The sequence below is a fragment of the Pyxicephalus adspersus genome, chromosome 9 (assembly GCF_032062135.1).
Source record: "Pyxicephalus adspersus chromosome 9, UCB_Pads_2.0, whole genome shotgun sequence".
In the NCBI taxonomy this organism is placed as follows: Eukaryota; Metazoa; Chordata; class Amphibia; order Anura; family Pyxicephalidae; genus Pyxicephalus; species Pyxicephalus adspersus.
In genome coordinates this window covers 37,724,394-37,740,865 of record NC_092866.1, presented here as the reverse complement: position 1 = coordinate 37,740,865, position 16,472 = coordinate 37,724,394, and the positions used below count along the sequence as shown (strand labels likewise).

The 16,472-nt window shown below is 38.8% G+C and overlaps 1 protein-coding gene across 2 annotated transcripts in view; it reads left to right on the top strand.

The window, feature by feature from the left end:
* The window catches only part of DNAJC4 (DnaJ heat shock protein family (Hsp40) member C4), a 40,351-nt gene extending 25,400 nt beyond the window's left edge, over positions 1–14,951 (top strand). For both annotated transcript variants that reach the window (XM_072421485.1, XM_072421486.1), the window contains exons 4-7: positions 3,639–3,868; positions 4,485–4,643; positions 7,114–7,200; positions 14,776–14,951. In XM_072421485.1, the coding sequence (XP_072277586.1) occupies positions 3,639–3,868; positions 4,485–4,643; positions 7,114–7,200; positions 14,776–14,869 (570 nt within the window). In that variant the 3' untranslated portion in view covers positions 14,870–14,951. The remainder of the gene's footprint in view (positions 1–3,638; positions 3,869–4,484; positions 4,644–7,113; positions 7,201–14,775) is intronic.
* The last annotated feature ends 1,521 nt before the right edge of the window (positions 14,952–16,472 follow it).

Here is a 16,472-nt window from a genome sequence, read left to right as displayed (position 1 = left end):
GTTATACGCAATCCGGGTAAAGACCCGGTGGACTGTGCTAACTAAAGACCCAAAGCGCTGCTTAATTCGGATCTTAAAATATACACCAAATTGCTGGCTAACAGACTCGCACTGCTCCTGCCATATTTAGTACATGGAGACCAAACTGCTTTTATCCCTTTTCGGCATGCCAATGATAACACCCGCTGGGTGATTGATGTTATAGACATCCTTAACAAACATGAAACTCCATCCCTGATTCTTAGCCTAGATCCTGAAAAGGCGTTTGATCTCCTTAGTTCGCCGTTTATGTTCTCCACGCTGACCAAACTGGGCTTTTCCGGACCTTTTTTCCGGGCAATTTGGTCCCTTTATAGCAGCCCGACAGCCTCCGTTAAATTGCCCCATGCCTCCTTCAGACAATTCTTTATTAAAAATGGTACACGTCAGGGGTGCTTATTGTCCCCCCTTTTGTTTGCCTTATGTATCGAACCATTGGCAGCAAAAATTAGGTCTAACCCGGATATCCAAGGGGTTAGGGTGAGGGGCTCCTCTTACAAGATTTTGCTTTATGCGGACGATGTGCTTCTTACACTAACACACCCCACTATTACTTTACCAAATGTGTGGTCTGAACTACACTTGTTCGGTGAAACCTCCGGCTACAAGGTGAATTCCTCTAAAACGGAGGCCTTATCTTTACACATGCCACATCTACAACTTTCGACGTTACAAGACAGGTACTCCTTTATGTGGCGGGAACATTCCATTGGTTATTTAGGCACTCAGATAACTGCTACTGCCAGCTGTATTCGTGTAACTTTCCCCCAGTGTTCCTGGAGCTACATACCTACTTGAACAAATGGAAATTACACTCGTTATCGCTTTTGGGACTTATAGCCTCAGTAAAAATGATGCTCCTACCCAAACTTTTATACTTATTTGAAACCCTCCCAGTGCGGGTTCCTGTCCAGACCTTGAAGAAACTACAGGCGGGTTTCTTTGGGCCAATAAGAGACATAGACTCTCTAAGTCGGTAGTCTGTACACCACGGGAGCTTGGAGGCCTAGGAACTCCGGACCTTCTCAAATATTACATGGCGGCCCATTTACGCTATTTACCTTTTTTGACACTCCGCCACTATTTGTAGGGAATTGGAGGAATCCTGGATCTTTCCGATCCATCCTAATATGATGCTTTGGAGCTCCTCCCTCCTACTGGCAGATAAAGATTTGCTTTCACCAATGCTGTTTACCAGGAATTTATGGCGGACCTATAGAATTAAATATGGTTTATCCTCCACGGCATCGGTTCTGACACCTATTATTCACAACTATACTAAAGGTCTGGTTTCCTCAATTTACCACCTCCTTCATACTAGTATACGAGGGACTTCGGGAAAAATTGCTTATATGAGCACTTGGGAATCTATTCTAGGCCGCTCCTTGGATAGTGAGGGGTGGTCAGACATCTGGGAAGCAGCGCATAAAAGCTCCATCTGTACATTATATAATGAAAATTTATACAAAATAATATTTCGATGGCATAACACACCTGATGTATTACACAGGTTGTTCTCGGTTGTGGACCCTACCTGTTGGCGATGTGGGACACAGCAGGGAACTTTGGAACATGTGTTCTGGTACTGTCCCATTATTCAGAGTTTTTGGGACCGGGTCCATAAGCTGCTTCAGGATGTAACTCAACAGTTGTCACTGGATCCGCTTACCCATCTATTGGGGTTACCCTTCACGGGTCTCCCCAAACCTACTAGCAAACTGATTGCCCATGTCTTAGTGGCAGCTCGCACCCTGATCCCGACCAGATGGAAGTCCACTCTGCCTCCCTCTTTAGAGGATCTATATACCCGTATACAGGACGTTCGCCTAATGGAATATCTTACTGCCCTTATACAAAACAAAGTGGATAGATTTGAAATGATCTGGGATCCATGGGACACCTTCTATGCTCAATTGCAAGTTTAGGGTTTAGTTGTGCTCAATTTGCTCCGGTATACCTCCCTAATAATGCCCACCTGCCCCCCTCTTATTGTTCATAAGGGTTATTATTTTGACTGCCTATATGCTCCTGTTGATTCTTTATTGTATTTTTTTTCTTTATTTTTTTCCTCTCTCTCCCTCCCAATTTTTTAAAAAAATTTTGATTGCTTATATGTACCTGTTTATTCTTTATTGTATGTTTTCTTTTTTCCCGTGATTGTTGTTTGTTTCAGCAATACCGGATGGGATTTTACTTTGGACTTTGGCCTTGATGTTACTTGACAATAACATTACTACCTTGGACGAGGACATATACTTTTATTGTTGGGTATTTTGCTCCTTTTTTTTTTATTTGTTGTGATTTGTTTCAGCAATACCGGATGGGATTTTACTTTGGACTTTGGCCTTAGTATTACTTGACAATAGCATTACTACCTTGGACGAGGACATATACTTTTATTGTTGGGTATTTTGCTCCACCTGATGTTTATTGGTAATATGTACATTGATCCTATTCCTGTATTGCTGTACTCCTTGTTTATATTTACAAAAATTCAATAAAAATTCAATTGAAAAAAAAAAACTAATAGAGAGGGAATGTCCTTGTTAATATATCTGAGCATCAGTGAGCACTAGAGGTGAATGGGGAGACTTGTCCTCATTTTCCCTCTAGTGTCCAATGACTGTGCTCCTGTCATGAATGAAGTCATTGGAATTATCCTGTCATTGTGGGATAACCTGTAAAAATAAGTTTTAAGACACACACATTCAATAAAATACTTTAACATGAAAGCCTCGTCTTATTTTTTACACATATTTATGCCCTTTCAAAGAATGAGTAAAGGGGTTTTATGAACCCCTGTACTTATTCCCCAGGGTGGGGTGGCGGAGATCTGGGAGTCTCCTTATTAAAAGGGGGTTCCAGATTCCAAAGTCCTGCTTAAAACGCTTATAAAAGCCCCCATTGCCTTCAATGGAAGCTTTCATAAAAAGCTTAAAAGCGTTTTTTAGCATTTCCCCGCATTTTCCCTGTGTTTGAATTTTTTAAAACATTGAAAGGAACGTTCTCTATACCGCTCAGAAATGTGCCTCAAGAAAAAGTCCTGGTGTAGATTAGCCCATTGGAATGCACAGGAATTTCAAACATGGGCTTTTAAAGCCTCAGGTTAAACGCTGGGTAAAATGTCCATGTAGACTAAGCCTAAGGTAGTAGGAAGCTTTCTCTTACAAGTACAACATTTCAGTAGTCCACTTCACTTCTGCAGCATATTTAGCTAAGATAAAGGTGTCAAAAAATTAATAGTCTGAAACCTAGACCTTTTCCTCCAGACCCAAAAAAAAAGAAATTACAAACAAACCCAGTCTATCCTGAACCATAGAACACATGTGACAATCTTAAAAATAGAAGCTGATGTTCCTTGGATTTTGGACCTCATACTTGTTCTGTGTCTGTGAAGGTAAATCTTTTCATCCTTAATGGAAGTATTATTTAACAACAGCTGCCATCTAAAATATCTGACACATATATTTTGCTTTACCACAGATTGCTTTTTTTGTATTTTGTTTTAATAGTATAGATGTCGAAATTTCTTTTATTCTGTGTATCTGTTCCAGTTAAATTATATCTATTTTTGTCTTGAATGTTTTTCTGTTTCTTAGTGTCATCCTGACAGCGACCCATCAAATCCTCTCCTACATGCCCAGTTTGTTCGTGTCAATGAGGCATATAAGGTGCTGAGCAAACAGGCTTCCCGCAAGGAGTATGATCAAATCTTAGAGGCAATACAGAGAAATAGCCGGGCCTTTACGGAGCAGCATCCCTATAGGAGCTCCAGCAGAGAAAACAGCACAACAAAAACCTCTAACAAAGAAGAAAAGACCAAAAACTGGTAATACTTCCTTCCCTTTTCCACACGTTTTAATCTAGTAAACCTGTAAAAATGGGAATGTTTGAGCTGCAATTTGTGTAAGCCTCAGGGCTGAAATCCTGAGCCCAGATTCAATATATAGTGAGTCATGAACCTAAAACAAATACGGAATTCACTGGATGCTTGTTTAAGTTAGCAAGTCAGCTCAGCATGACATCTCCAAGGTTGCACTTTTAAAAACAAGTTGGCTGTCTTTGACCTGCAATTTCTTTCCTTTCTTTCCTTTCTTTCCTTCTCTGTCCACTTTGACTCCCATTTTTCCCTGTATGCCATTATTGCTCCTCATTCTGTTCCTCCATTCTTATCTTTAAGATGCTGTGATACCAGGAAATTCCTTGTCTCTTTGATATTGACACATGGGGGCAGTGAGAGGAATGCAATGTTATGCATAATGAGATCCAAAACAAGTTGTCCGCAGTCATTTAAAACAAATTCTGTTTCCAGCTACTCTCTCTTTCTTCCACTCTTTAAATTACCTATTTTGGGTCTAAATTTTCTTTCAATATTTGTGTCTACATTGTATTTTCCGTGTCATTGGTAATGGTCATCTTTTTTTGTCTGCCCATAACTTATTCAGGTATTCTGCAGACGACGACAGTTGGTATTGGTCGCAATTTCCTTCACAGTCGGGTCAAAATTATTATACAACAGAGCGAAAGGAACGCAACAGAAACATTGTTTTGGGTTGCCTATTTTTAGTTTTCTCAGGCATCTTCATGCACTTCTGTGTTTTTAGGTAACAATACATCTTATTTAAACTTTGCTTTCCTAACCTTTAATATGTCAAGTAAATTGAAGTATAAATACAAACAACAACAATCGGTGTAATATATTGCAGTTTACCAGTGCTTAGCAGCTTCATGGCCATACATGTAGCAGTGTGTGAATGAAGGAGGTACAAGCTATCAACAATAAAATTCATCATCCATTAGATCCTAAAATGAAGCAACACACATGAATTTTCAGTATTGAATGATATGTTTAGGACCTGTCAGGGTCTAAATCAATTAAGAACTCATTTAATCAATCCATGAAACCTTTCCAGTGGAGGATGATTGGTTGTCATCACTTTCCTTTTATCATACAGAGTACAGAGAAACCCCTGATCATGAAAATAAATAGTTTCATTGTAACTTTTTGTGTACTGAACAATATCTTAAACAGTTACAAAACACCTTTTCCTTATGTGATGGAGATTATTATTCTTTTTATTATTATTACTAATATTAAACAGGATTTATATAGGGCCAACATATTACGCAGCGCTGTGCATTAAATAGGACTTGCAAATGACAGATACAGACTGTGACACAGGAGGAGGAAAGGACCCTGCTCCAAGTAGCTTACAATGGAGGAGGTAGATGAGGAGATAAAAAGGTGTATGTAGTCCTGTTTGCGGTGACAACGCTGCTCCTCCATAGTTGCAGTATGATGAGTGAGCATTGGATCACCAGGTGAAAATATAGTTGAAATAATAAAAATAATGAAACCACCACACCAGGACTTGTAAGCTATATTATATGTAATATGTTACATTTTATTTATTTAGATTTTTGGCACTTTGACAGGATTAACAAACAGAAAAAATGATCAGGACTCTAACCCTTCCTCTGCTCCTTATTTTCTGTGCAGCTTTTCTTTAACCTTTTGTTTAAAGTATATTCTGTAACTTTAAAAAACATTTATTAGCTGTTGTGTGCATTAGATTGTATACAGCTTTCATAATTGACTGGTGGAATCACATCAGATGAATAGGCATAACAAGATATCATCAAAAGTGTGTATAGGATATCTTTATTAGAGATCTGTCGTGCAGAGCATTTGCCAACACAGTTTGCTGCACTACTAAACACAGGATAGCAAAATGTCTAATTTTATATTAATTCCTAAATGGCAGCATATCTTTAAATGAAAATAACTAAATGCTGGTTATTCTTTAATGTTGATTAACAGTTAAACTTACTAAACAAGTAAGAACACGTGTCAATTGCTATGAACTGCTAAATTGGCAACCTGCTTGGGCACCTGTCAGTGCTTCTTTTTTTTCCTCATTCTTCCGTTTAAAACTACAATGTTACTGGCAAGAAGCTTGGTGCAGGAAAAATGGGGGTACTTTGTCAATATCAATTTAAATAGTGGCGATCAGAAATACAAGTCTACATGAATTCAAACCCCACATGAAACAGGTCAGATGCACTTGGCACCATAAAATTCTGAATGCTATCGGAATATTTTTTTCTGTTATAAACTTTTTTTCTTTAAAATAGGTCTAGGGGAGAGGCTTACCTAAATTATACCGTTTCTATAAAGTTTCCTAAAATAAAAAAGTGAGTACACCAGAGAGTAGTGGGAAACTTGCTTCTGTAGTTGAGTCACAATGTGTAATCAAATACAGGGAATCATATTATATGTAATTAGCATATGTCACATGACTTCAGCACATACTCTTGGCTTTTCTACTGAAATAGATTGTAGACATAATACCTGCTTAAGGTTTAGCCTGCAACAAATTGCAAATTCTTGGAAATTATCGCTAAATGAAAAATGAAATAAAATTAACATTATAGGCTGCATAAAGATTGGAAAAATGTTTCCACCAGTGGCCGGTTACATGAACAGTACCATAACGACCATACCATAATGAATAGGGGCAATCGTTGCTGTTTTTCAGAGCTTCTGTGGCTCTGTCGTTTGGACATTTTTGTTCCATCCCTCAATAAATACAAGACAGAGTAGTGATGAAAGGGCTAGCTTGCAGCCTGACCAATCCTGCAGTGTCTGTAAAGTGACAATACCAACTTAAAAAATACATTTTTATCAGTAGGGTTCAAAGTGTGTTCAGAGGTTTTGACATTTTGCTCTATTAGTTTACACTACTGTTCCAAGTTAGTTGAAGTTGAACCTTTAAAAAGGCGAAATGTTTAAAAATCATGATGTTAACTAAGTGTTTAAAACCGTTTAGTGTGTCTGGCGTGAACAACCCCTAAGGATTACTATAAAATAACTCTCTGACTTTTTGAGTGTAATAAGATAACAACGTTTGCTATCATAACAATTTTAGCATTGTTATACCACATACACGCTGCCCTAATAAATCATGGAAATGTTTATTATCAGCACCTAGCACATTCCTTCTTCTATCTTTGAATTGGTGTGTGATGCCCCAAGGTCTGCTGTTTTGAAAAGTGTGTGTTTTTGTGTTGCAGCACTTTAAGAGAAATCCGTAGTAAGGAAGTGGAAGAACAACAGAAGAAGATTTTGGATTTCTATAATAAAACGAGAGATAATGCCCGGTGAGTAAAGACAGAGGGTGATGGAGGTGTCCAACCCTGTTTAGGAATGGTTGTTTCAGTTTGAAATATATGGCCAGCCTTACTCCTCTTCTGAATAATTGTCCTCTCTGTCCAAAATGTGCACCTTACTGCCTTCAGAAGAATGTCCCTTTCCTTTAAGTTGTAGGAAGACTGTTGGAGCTGCCCTGTTTGTCATCCTATGTTGGACCTCCTTGTTTTACAAGTCTTTTCTTTTCCTACTACCCTGGACTGCATAATATTATTAGTTTGTTAGTTTGTTCCACCTGAAAGAAAAGCCCCAATGGATAATCAAAGAGGAGTGGACTCCTACTTGCCCAGCCTGTGATTACATACCGTGTGTCTGTGGGAGGAAGAAGGAGGGAAAGCCAGGCTTTTGAAGGGCAACCAGAGTTAAATTTAAAAACACAAATTTTATTGTTCCAACAACATAATTTAAAAGATTAGGAGCTGTGTCTCTATAAATGAATCCTAGGCTAACATATAACCACTAGTTTCGCAAAAAAATAGCAATATAGTTTAGTATCATACTAGGTTAGCGATGGCGGTAAGGTGTCCCACCCGATACGTTTCACCCGTACCAGGCTTTCTCAGGGGTAAGGGGAGACTTAGGTATTAGGTAGGTAGGTATTAGGTATTGCTGGGGCTTTTTACCGCATTAAAAGCCTTGTGATACCGAATATCTACTTGTAAGTGATTTGATAGTGAGACCGATATCAATTTGGACGTACTGCTGGTGTTTCCAGATGTCTGAGTGGAGTGAACATTGTGATAGAAGCTTGAAATGTTTATTCCAGGACATCTCTGTCTTGGTATAAGTAAATGACAGTGATCCAGCAGGGGAAGATAAGGTGTTGTCTTCTCGTATGGAGTATTTTAGTTGTGGTATGTGGGTGAGCTGCAGGCAGCCGTCCAAAAGTAATAAAAGTAGCCGTCCAATAATATTATTAATATTATTAATAATATTATTAATAATAATTATATTTACAGGATTTTTATAGCACCAACATATTACGCAGCGCTGTACAATAAATAGGGGTTGCAAATGACGGACGAATACAGACAGTGATACAGGAGGAGAGGACCCTGCTCCGAAGAGCTTACAATATAACAAAAGGGGAGATATGTAGTGGTGGGAAGAAGTGACGGTTTCTAAAGACAGAAGAAGATGGGTAGGCAAGTTTAAGAAAATGAGTTTTCAGTGCTCTTTTAATTGAGCAGAAAGTAGGAACAAGCCGAATAGGACGAGGAAGACCATTCCAGAGTGTTGAGGCAGCTCTAGAAATGTCTTTGCGTGCGTGAGATGAGGTTATGAGAGAGGAAATCAGTAGTAGGTCATTGGAGGAGCGAAGAGAGCAGCTAGGGGAGTATTTTTTTTTACCAGGTCAGAAAGGTAACCTTGAATTTGATTCTAAGATGAAATAGTAGCCTATGAAGAGAACTACAAAGAGATGCAGCTGAAGAGGAGCGGTGGGAAGGATGGATGAGTCTGGCTGCAGCATTCATAACACTGCATCACAAAAAAATAAATATTGTCTGCTACTTGGTCTAATCCATGTGTTCTATACTAAATCAAGTGCGCTGAATCCAAATCAGATTCTGCCTAGGATGTCAGGATCTTACGTTAATTACGCATATAGACGCGATTAGCTACATGCTCTCGTTCTGCAGTTACTATGTAATCTCTATACATAACTAACTTTTGCCTCATAGTTCCATGACATTACAAAAACATAGTTTCATGTTGCTACAACATATACAATTACACATAATTCACCTGAGTCCTTGTTTAACACACATGTACACTTCAGAAGTTTTTCAGACACTTGCATTTTGCATTCCTGGCTCTCTGTTTCCCGTTGCAGAAACCAGCAGTAGTCACCAACATCATGTTGGGGTTGCACTGTCCTTGATATCTTGTTTCCATATTAGAGATGTCTTGGTGGAACCTTTCCCCTTGTTCATCACTCACATCACCCAAATGTTGTGGGAAGAAGTCCAGATGGGAATGTAAGAAATTAATATAAGTGACATTCGGCAGCCAAGTTGATGGTATGCTGTTAGCATGTTGTTCACGAGTTCAGCATGGTTTTCAGCTCACTGGTTGCCCAGAAAGTTTTGTGCAACTAGCACAAATGAATCCCAAGCAGCAAGTTCAAGTGGATTGAGTTTGTCTCGGAATGTGGGATCACGCATCAAATTTGCGGATTTGAGGACCAACAAAAATGCCTGCTTTCAGTTTAGCATCTGTTATTTTCTTTTCTAAACTTTTCCTTCAGATAATGAAAACCCATATCATCACTATCCATTGCAACAACAAGGTTTTTCAATAATCCAAGTGGTGGAAGGTAAACTTTCTGTGGATCAATGAGTGATTTATGCTTCATGTTGTACTGGCCAATAGTGTGTTCAGGTCTGGGTGGCCATTCCAATTGCAGGCCAAGAAGGAGTGGCACCACAAATGTTCCACGTGTGTTCTGATTAGTTATTATTATTATTATTATTATTATTATTAAACAGGATTTATATAGCGCCAACATATTACGCAGCGCTGTACATTAAATAGTTATTCAATTTCAAAATGACCTCCATGGATTCGTATGTCTCTTTCATACCCTTGGCATGAGCAAGAGGAACAGAAGGTTTTTTGTTACGTTTATACAGCAATACAGCTTTCAAACTTGCTTTGCTCGAGTCTATAAACAATCTCCACTGCTCTAGTGTGTATTCGAAACCTAGCTTCATCATCAGAACACTCACGTCGGTACAGAAGCAAATGTCGTTTTCCAACTTGTAATAACCTGCGAACTTTGTGTGACGATCACGATAGTGTGAAGTTGTCGTTCCTTTTTGTAGCAAATTCCACTCCTTTAATCTAGAGGCTATCAGTTCAGACTTCTCTTTTGACAAAGACAGGTCCCTTACTAGATCATCTAAATCTGATTGGCTTATAAAATGTGGCTTACCCTCTTTAAATTGGGTTTCATAACATTCATTAACATTGGCATCATCCTCCTGTTCCTCATTTGACATGTCACACTGTCAGTAACAACAGATGTAGGAGGGACTGGATTCTCTGCATCATATGGCACTGGCTTCAGAGCGGATTCACAATCAGGATAGACGATTTTGACTTAGTCTTCTTCAAAAACCCAGCAGTTTTACTCATACAGAAGTAGCACAGCAAAAAATAAGCACAGCAAAAGGCACTTTATTCCTTTCCCATTCAACCATTGTGTTAGGCCAACGTAACACACCTGACAGCAGATATGAGCTGCCCAGCTTTTATCCTGATCTCCGATTTCACATCTAAAGTAATACTTGTAAACAAATCTCACCCCCTTGGTTAGGTTCTTGCGTTGATCAGACGGGGTATATTTGCCACAAATGTAGCAAAAATTGTCCAGTTTATTAACACAGCTGCGCCTACTCATCTTTAGCTCAAAACAGACTCACTATTGCCTAGCTGTACTATCCAATAAGATGGTTTCGAACTAGAGACAAGCCCTTGGGCCAGCTCGCCTTTAATACGTATTTCTGACATCAGCTCACTGACTTGCCCAGACATGCCCAGCTGCTGCTGGAACATGCATGCATGCCCAAAAAGTCATGGTGTCTGTTTTCTAGGACAAGGACGGTATTCTGTTGGTGGACTACCTACCTCAGGGCTCTAGTATCACCGGACAGTATTATGCTAACCTCCTGGACCAGCTGAAGGAGGAAATTAGGACGAAACACCGTGGAAAGTTGACCAAAGGGATCCTTTTTTTGCAAGACAATGCACCTGCCCACACGTTTACCATTGTGGCTGCCAAATTGTACACCTTGGGTTTCCAATTGGTCCACCATCCCCCCTACTCACCTGACCTGGCCCCTTCTAACTATTATCTGTTCCCAAATTTGAAGAAACACCTGAAGGGGCAACGTTTTGAGGACATTTCTGACGTCAAAGATGGTGCTGAGATCTGGTTTGCGACCCAGCCAAAGACTTTTATTTGAATAGTCTAGAAAAGCTGCAACTACGTTGTTCCAAGTCCATCAGTCACAGGGGGGAATATATTGAATAAATGTGTATTTCATAACTCTGGCTCTCTTCTTTGTGAGCAAAGCCAGGAACTTCTCAGCACCCCCTCGTATGTCAGGGGGAGACTTGGAATTTGACGAGGGGGAAGATGATGAGTTCTGTTTTATCCAGGTTGAGTTTCAGAAATCTGTCAGACATCCATGATGAAATGGCTGACAGGCAGCATGAAACCTTATCCAGGACTGAGGGAGACAAGTCAGGGGTGGACAGATAGATTTGAGTGTCATCAGCATACAGATAGTACTGTAAGTCAAAGGAAGATATGAGACTACCGAGAGAGGAGGTGTACAGAGAAAAGAGAACCTGTCTAAGTACTGACCCTTGGGGAATGCCAACAGGGAGGAGAGGAGGAGAGGAGGAATTACCATTGAAAGAAACTTGAAAGGAGGGGTCAGACAGGAAGCAAAACAAGAGAGAGCAGTGCCACCAATCAAGTGCATGATTTGTATTAGAAGGGGATGATCAACAGTGTCAAAAGCAGAGAAAAGATCAAGGAGAAGGAGGAGTTGCCTTGAGATTTATCTCTGATGAGCTCATTGGCCACTTTAGTAAGGACTGTTTCGGTGGAATGAGCAGCTCGAAAGCCAGACTGGAGAGGGTCAAGGAGACCGTTGGTGCTCAGGTAATTGGTGGGTCTTTTGTAGACAAAGTGCTCAAGAAGTTTGGAAACATATGGGAGAGGGGAGATAGGACTGTAGCTGAAAGGTATGGAGAGGTCTAGTGAGGGTTTCTTCAGGAAAACCGAGGGATAGATACCCAGTAATGATGCTTGCGTTTGGTCTTTTGGATGTACAGGCCTATTTGTGTTTATGAGCTTGAAAACCACAAGGATGCAATGCTTGTTAAAAATGTTTTCTGACACCGCAACCACATGCAAGAAAACTTTATGTTTTTGCTTCTTCAAACAGATTGATAGTCCCATAATTTTGCTTGGCCTTGTGAATGTTTTAAAAAAGCCCAGTCTGGGTAGCCACAAACATTCAAAGCACTACTGACATGTCTGTGTATAAAGTTTTTGTTTGTTTTACCTTCTCACTCTGGTATTTCTAAAGTTTGCTTTCCACTGGATAGTGTTAGTTAAAGAGCAGATATTTGTGTGAGTTGATTAAGTTTTCTATATACATCAATATCCAATTCACCCCCTTCTTTGGTATGTAACACACAGTCCAAAAAGTGGCATTCGTTTTTCTGTGCGTCTTTCTGTGTAAAGCTACACTTATGTGAGTTTCTGTAGTCACTATGTGTTTTATCTTTGCTCATTCGTTTTCCACACACCTAAACCGATGTTATGATGTTGTTCTTCATGTAGAGGCTAGTTACATTGGAAGACACTGGTGATCCAATTGAACTGCCATGTTTCTGCCTGTAGAAGTTTTCCTTTTACTAGAAACAGGTGGTGATGAGACAGTGGCCTATTACTGAATAAACTTGGTCTGGCTTGAGTTTTGTTTAGTTGTCAATAGCACCCAGTTTCTTAAAGTCTTGGTAGCATTTGAATGTGATGTGCTTTGTTGCCGATAGAAGTTTTACTGCTGATAGTCCACCTTTGAAGATATCCTTCCTTATATATCTTTGAACAGCATAGTTACATAGTAGGTTAGGTTTAAAAAAGACATAGGTCCATCAAGTTCAACCACTAGGGAAATAAACATATCCCAAATAAAAAACCCTATAAGCCATAGTTGGTCCAGAGGAAGGCTTATCATAGCTTCCTCAAATTAGAGATGTGAGCATAAAGTCCAGTCAATGACTTTTACCTTTTTCGGTTATGGAAGTCAGATTTTTTTTTCGTACCAACTAATTACCACTTTAGTGACTTATGGAGTGGGGTGGGGCCTTCAACACCATTTGGCATATATTGATGTTTTAAATATTTGCCTTGGGGATTTGTTAACAATTTACACATTCAGCCATTCAACTTTATCAATTATTACCTGTTTTAGACTCCATTGTGATTGGATCAAGTGATCAGAAAAGGGTGATTTCATAAAATTTCCTACCTGACATTTACTTCTTGGCCAATCAACATTTTTCTTGACACATGCCATTGTGGTTGTATTAAACTCACAGAGTTGTCCATGTGACTATCAATGCTGAGGTATGATTCTGCCACTCAACAGATCTGATGAAGCTACTTAAGTACAGAAGTGCAGTAAATGAGTGTTAAGTATGGCTAAATAGTACTAGGTTTGAGAACCTTTACATATTTCTGACTAGTAGTTGCAATAAACAGCTATCATTTTATAATGTTCATTTTGGTTGTTTAAAGATTAGGCAAATAATGCAGGGTTATTTTTGTCTTCCTAAATAGCTGCCAGGATTTCTCTAGCATAAGATTTAATGATTTTTCATCTTTACGTTGTATGTGCTAGCTCTCTCTAACCTCAAGTGTACCAGCTAGCAAAAATCAAACATTTTCTTTTTCTTTTTTTTCAAAACCCCAGTTATTTTTTAAAACACACAAAGGTATTTTAGGTACTGGACTAGGAAGAGGAGCAGCCCTGGCACCTGAAATATGCAGTCAATGAGAAGATAAATGACTTGAGCGTGCAAACAATGATACAATAATAATTTATATAAAGGATAACTAAATCCAGGAACTAAAGTGTACCATACATGGCAGCTTAGCAGACGTTAAGTATGGTGGCTGCATTGGTTTTATTTTTTCAGGCTTCTTTTAGCAAGTACAGAATATATCTTTTGAGACCGTCAGAATAGCAGCATCCTTTTACAATTTTATTTTATTTCTGTAAACTACTATCTCTACTTTTCCCATGTAATGGGGATAAATAAATCGAGACATGGTTGTGCTCCAGCCTTATGTGGCAACCATGCCTTTTTCCATGGATTTATTTTGAGGAGTACACCCATAGACAGGAATTTTGACATTCACAGAATTACCAGGTGAAAGTAATAGAAAAGAGCAAGAAAAAAATGCAGTCACCTATCCTAAATTATTTCTATGCCCCCTGGAGCTGGCACCAGTTTAGGAATTCTCCTAAAGTGACCAAAGATCTCAGATGAAACATTTGAATTTTCAATTGTTATGCATATTTAATGCCTATTTAATGTACAGCGCTGCGTAATATGTTGGTGCTATATAAATCCTGTTTAATAAAAATAATATTCAAGAAAGTACTAAGAAGGGGGTGTATCTGTTTTCTTTTCTGTAGAACAAATATTTTTCAGGGTTTTAACATATTTAACAAACTAAATCAACACTTGAAAAAGTTGTCAGGATCATCTACTGATTCCATAAACAAATCCTTTCACCTGATGTCTATTGCCACAAAGATCTAGTCATCTTGGTCCAGTCCTGGGTAATTCACCCATAAAACATGCTGTTTTCAGTGGTTGCAACAATGGAGTAAATGAGCTTAGAAATGTATGCAGAAATGATTACATCTACTCTCTTAACCTTTGCCTATGGTTGAACAGTCCGATAATAACACATTCTTCACTATGTACCACAGGTTAAATGAGTTACACATACAAGAGGTTCTGATACAGAGGCATGAAGAGAGGATGAAACAATTATATGGACAAGAATTTAATGCTAAGAAATAAAACAACCTTTTAATGTTTTACTCAAAAAACAGAATATATGTGATGATGACTTCTGTTGTAAATAAAAACACTAAAATGGAAACTGTTTTTTTTTTTTGTTTTGTTTTGTTGTGGCCTTCCAACAACAATAACACTTCTTTGTGTTTTCCTTAACTATACATACCACACCAGCATTTTAACAAGGGCCATCATCTGTCTCCTAAGGGCCCCCTCTTGGTAAGACTATTTCTAATGCCAAAGTTGTTCCTGCAACACACATAAATGTTAGGACCATGTCCAGACTGGTTCCTGTATACATTTACAATCCACAAGTACACCCCATGAAAACGATTTACTTTATCAACATTTCTGTACAGGCAAACCTTAGATCAGGCATGTCCAAAGTCCTGTCCACTGGCCAATTGCGGTCCGTGTTCAGGTTTTCACCCCCACCTGCAACCTCTGTCTTCAAATGAATAATATGTGGCCTGTGTGTGTGTGCGTGCACAGGGAATCCCCTACGTTTTAGTGAGCATGTGCTGTGCAAGACCCGCATGGACCACGCCCACTCTGATTAAAAGAAAGTTCTCTGCATGGAGTCTACACTGACACCAGACTCAGAGAGACTCAGAGAACTTTCTTTGAATTAGAGCCGGCGTGGTCCGTGCGGGTCTTGCACAGCACACACCGACTACAAACGTAGGGGATTCTCTGCACACATAACACAGCACACATCACAACACTGCACACAGCACAGCCCCCCACAAAGAAGAACGCACAGCCCCCTGTGGAATCTCCCACATTTAATTCAGCAAAATTACACCTGCCACATCCAAAAATTAACAAATAGTAGAAAAAAGGAAAAATGAGCGACTTTAAAGGCAGTATAGGTATATATATATATATATATATATATATATATATATATATATATACACACATACATGAATATTTTGCCGAGTAACTAACAGTAAAATTCAACAAACGTTGACATTTTTTATTATACATGTTAAAAACAAGCGATAATGCAGCAAGGCATGCAAACCACATATGTATGAATCATCTTCCACGCATTTCGTGCGGTATTATCGCTTGTTTTTATTATTTATATTAACCCCCCCTGGCGTTCTAATTCTGTCAGTTTTTTTATGCAAAAATTGATCCTTTTTTTTGGAAAGAAATTTTTGTTTATATTGTAGGCCTGTAATTCTTAGGATTAACTCTCATAATTATAAAAAATAATGAAATAATAGACCACAACAATCTAATTTAAAAAAAAATAATAATTTATCAAACATTTCTAACTAAAATTTGTCCAAACAAGGGTGCAATATTATTGATAAATAATAATATAAATTAAATCTAGATTTTAGAAAAAAAAATACATTTCTAGTAGACATCCTGGGTGTGGTAGATTTTGAAGCAGGGTGCTGTACAAAGTCCAAAATCACAGTCAGGACAGTGGAACCTGGTTTCCTTTCTGACCTTCTTTCCTCTGTCTGATGGTGGAAGCACGACCTCCAGGTCTATTCATAACCACTGATGGTGTTTGGTGGTTCTTGACTATGGATTCGGAAACTTGCAAAATGAAGTCTGAATGATTCACAGGCCTCTGACAATTTTT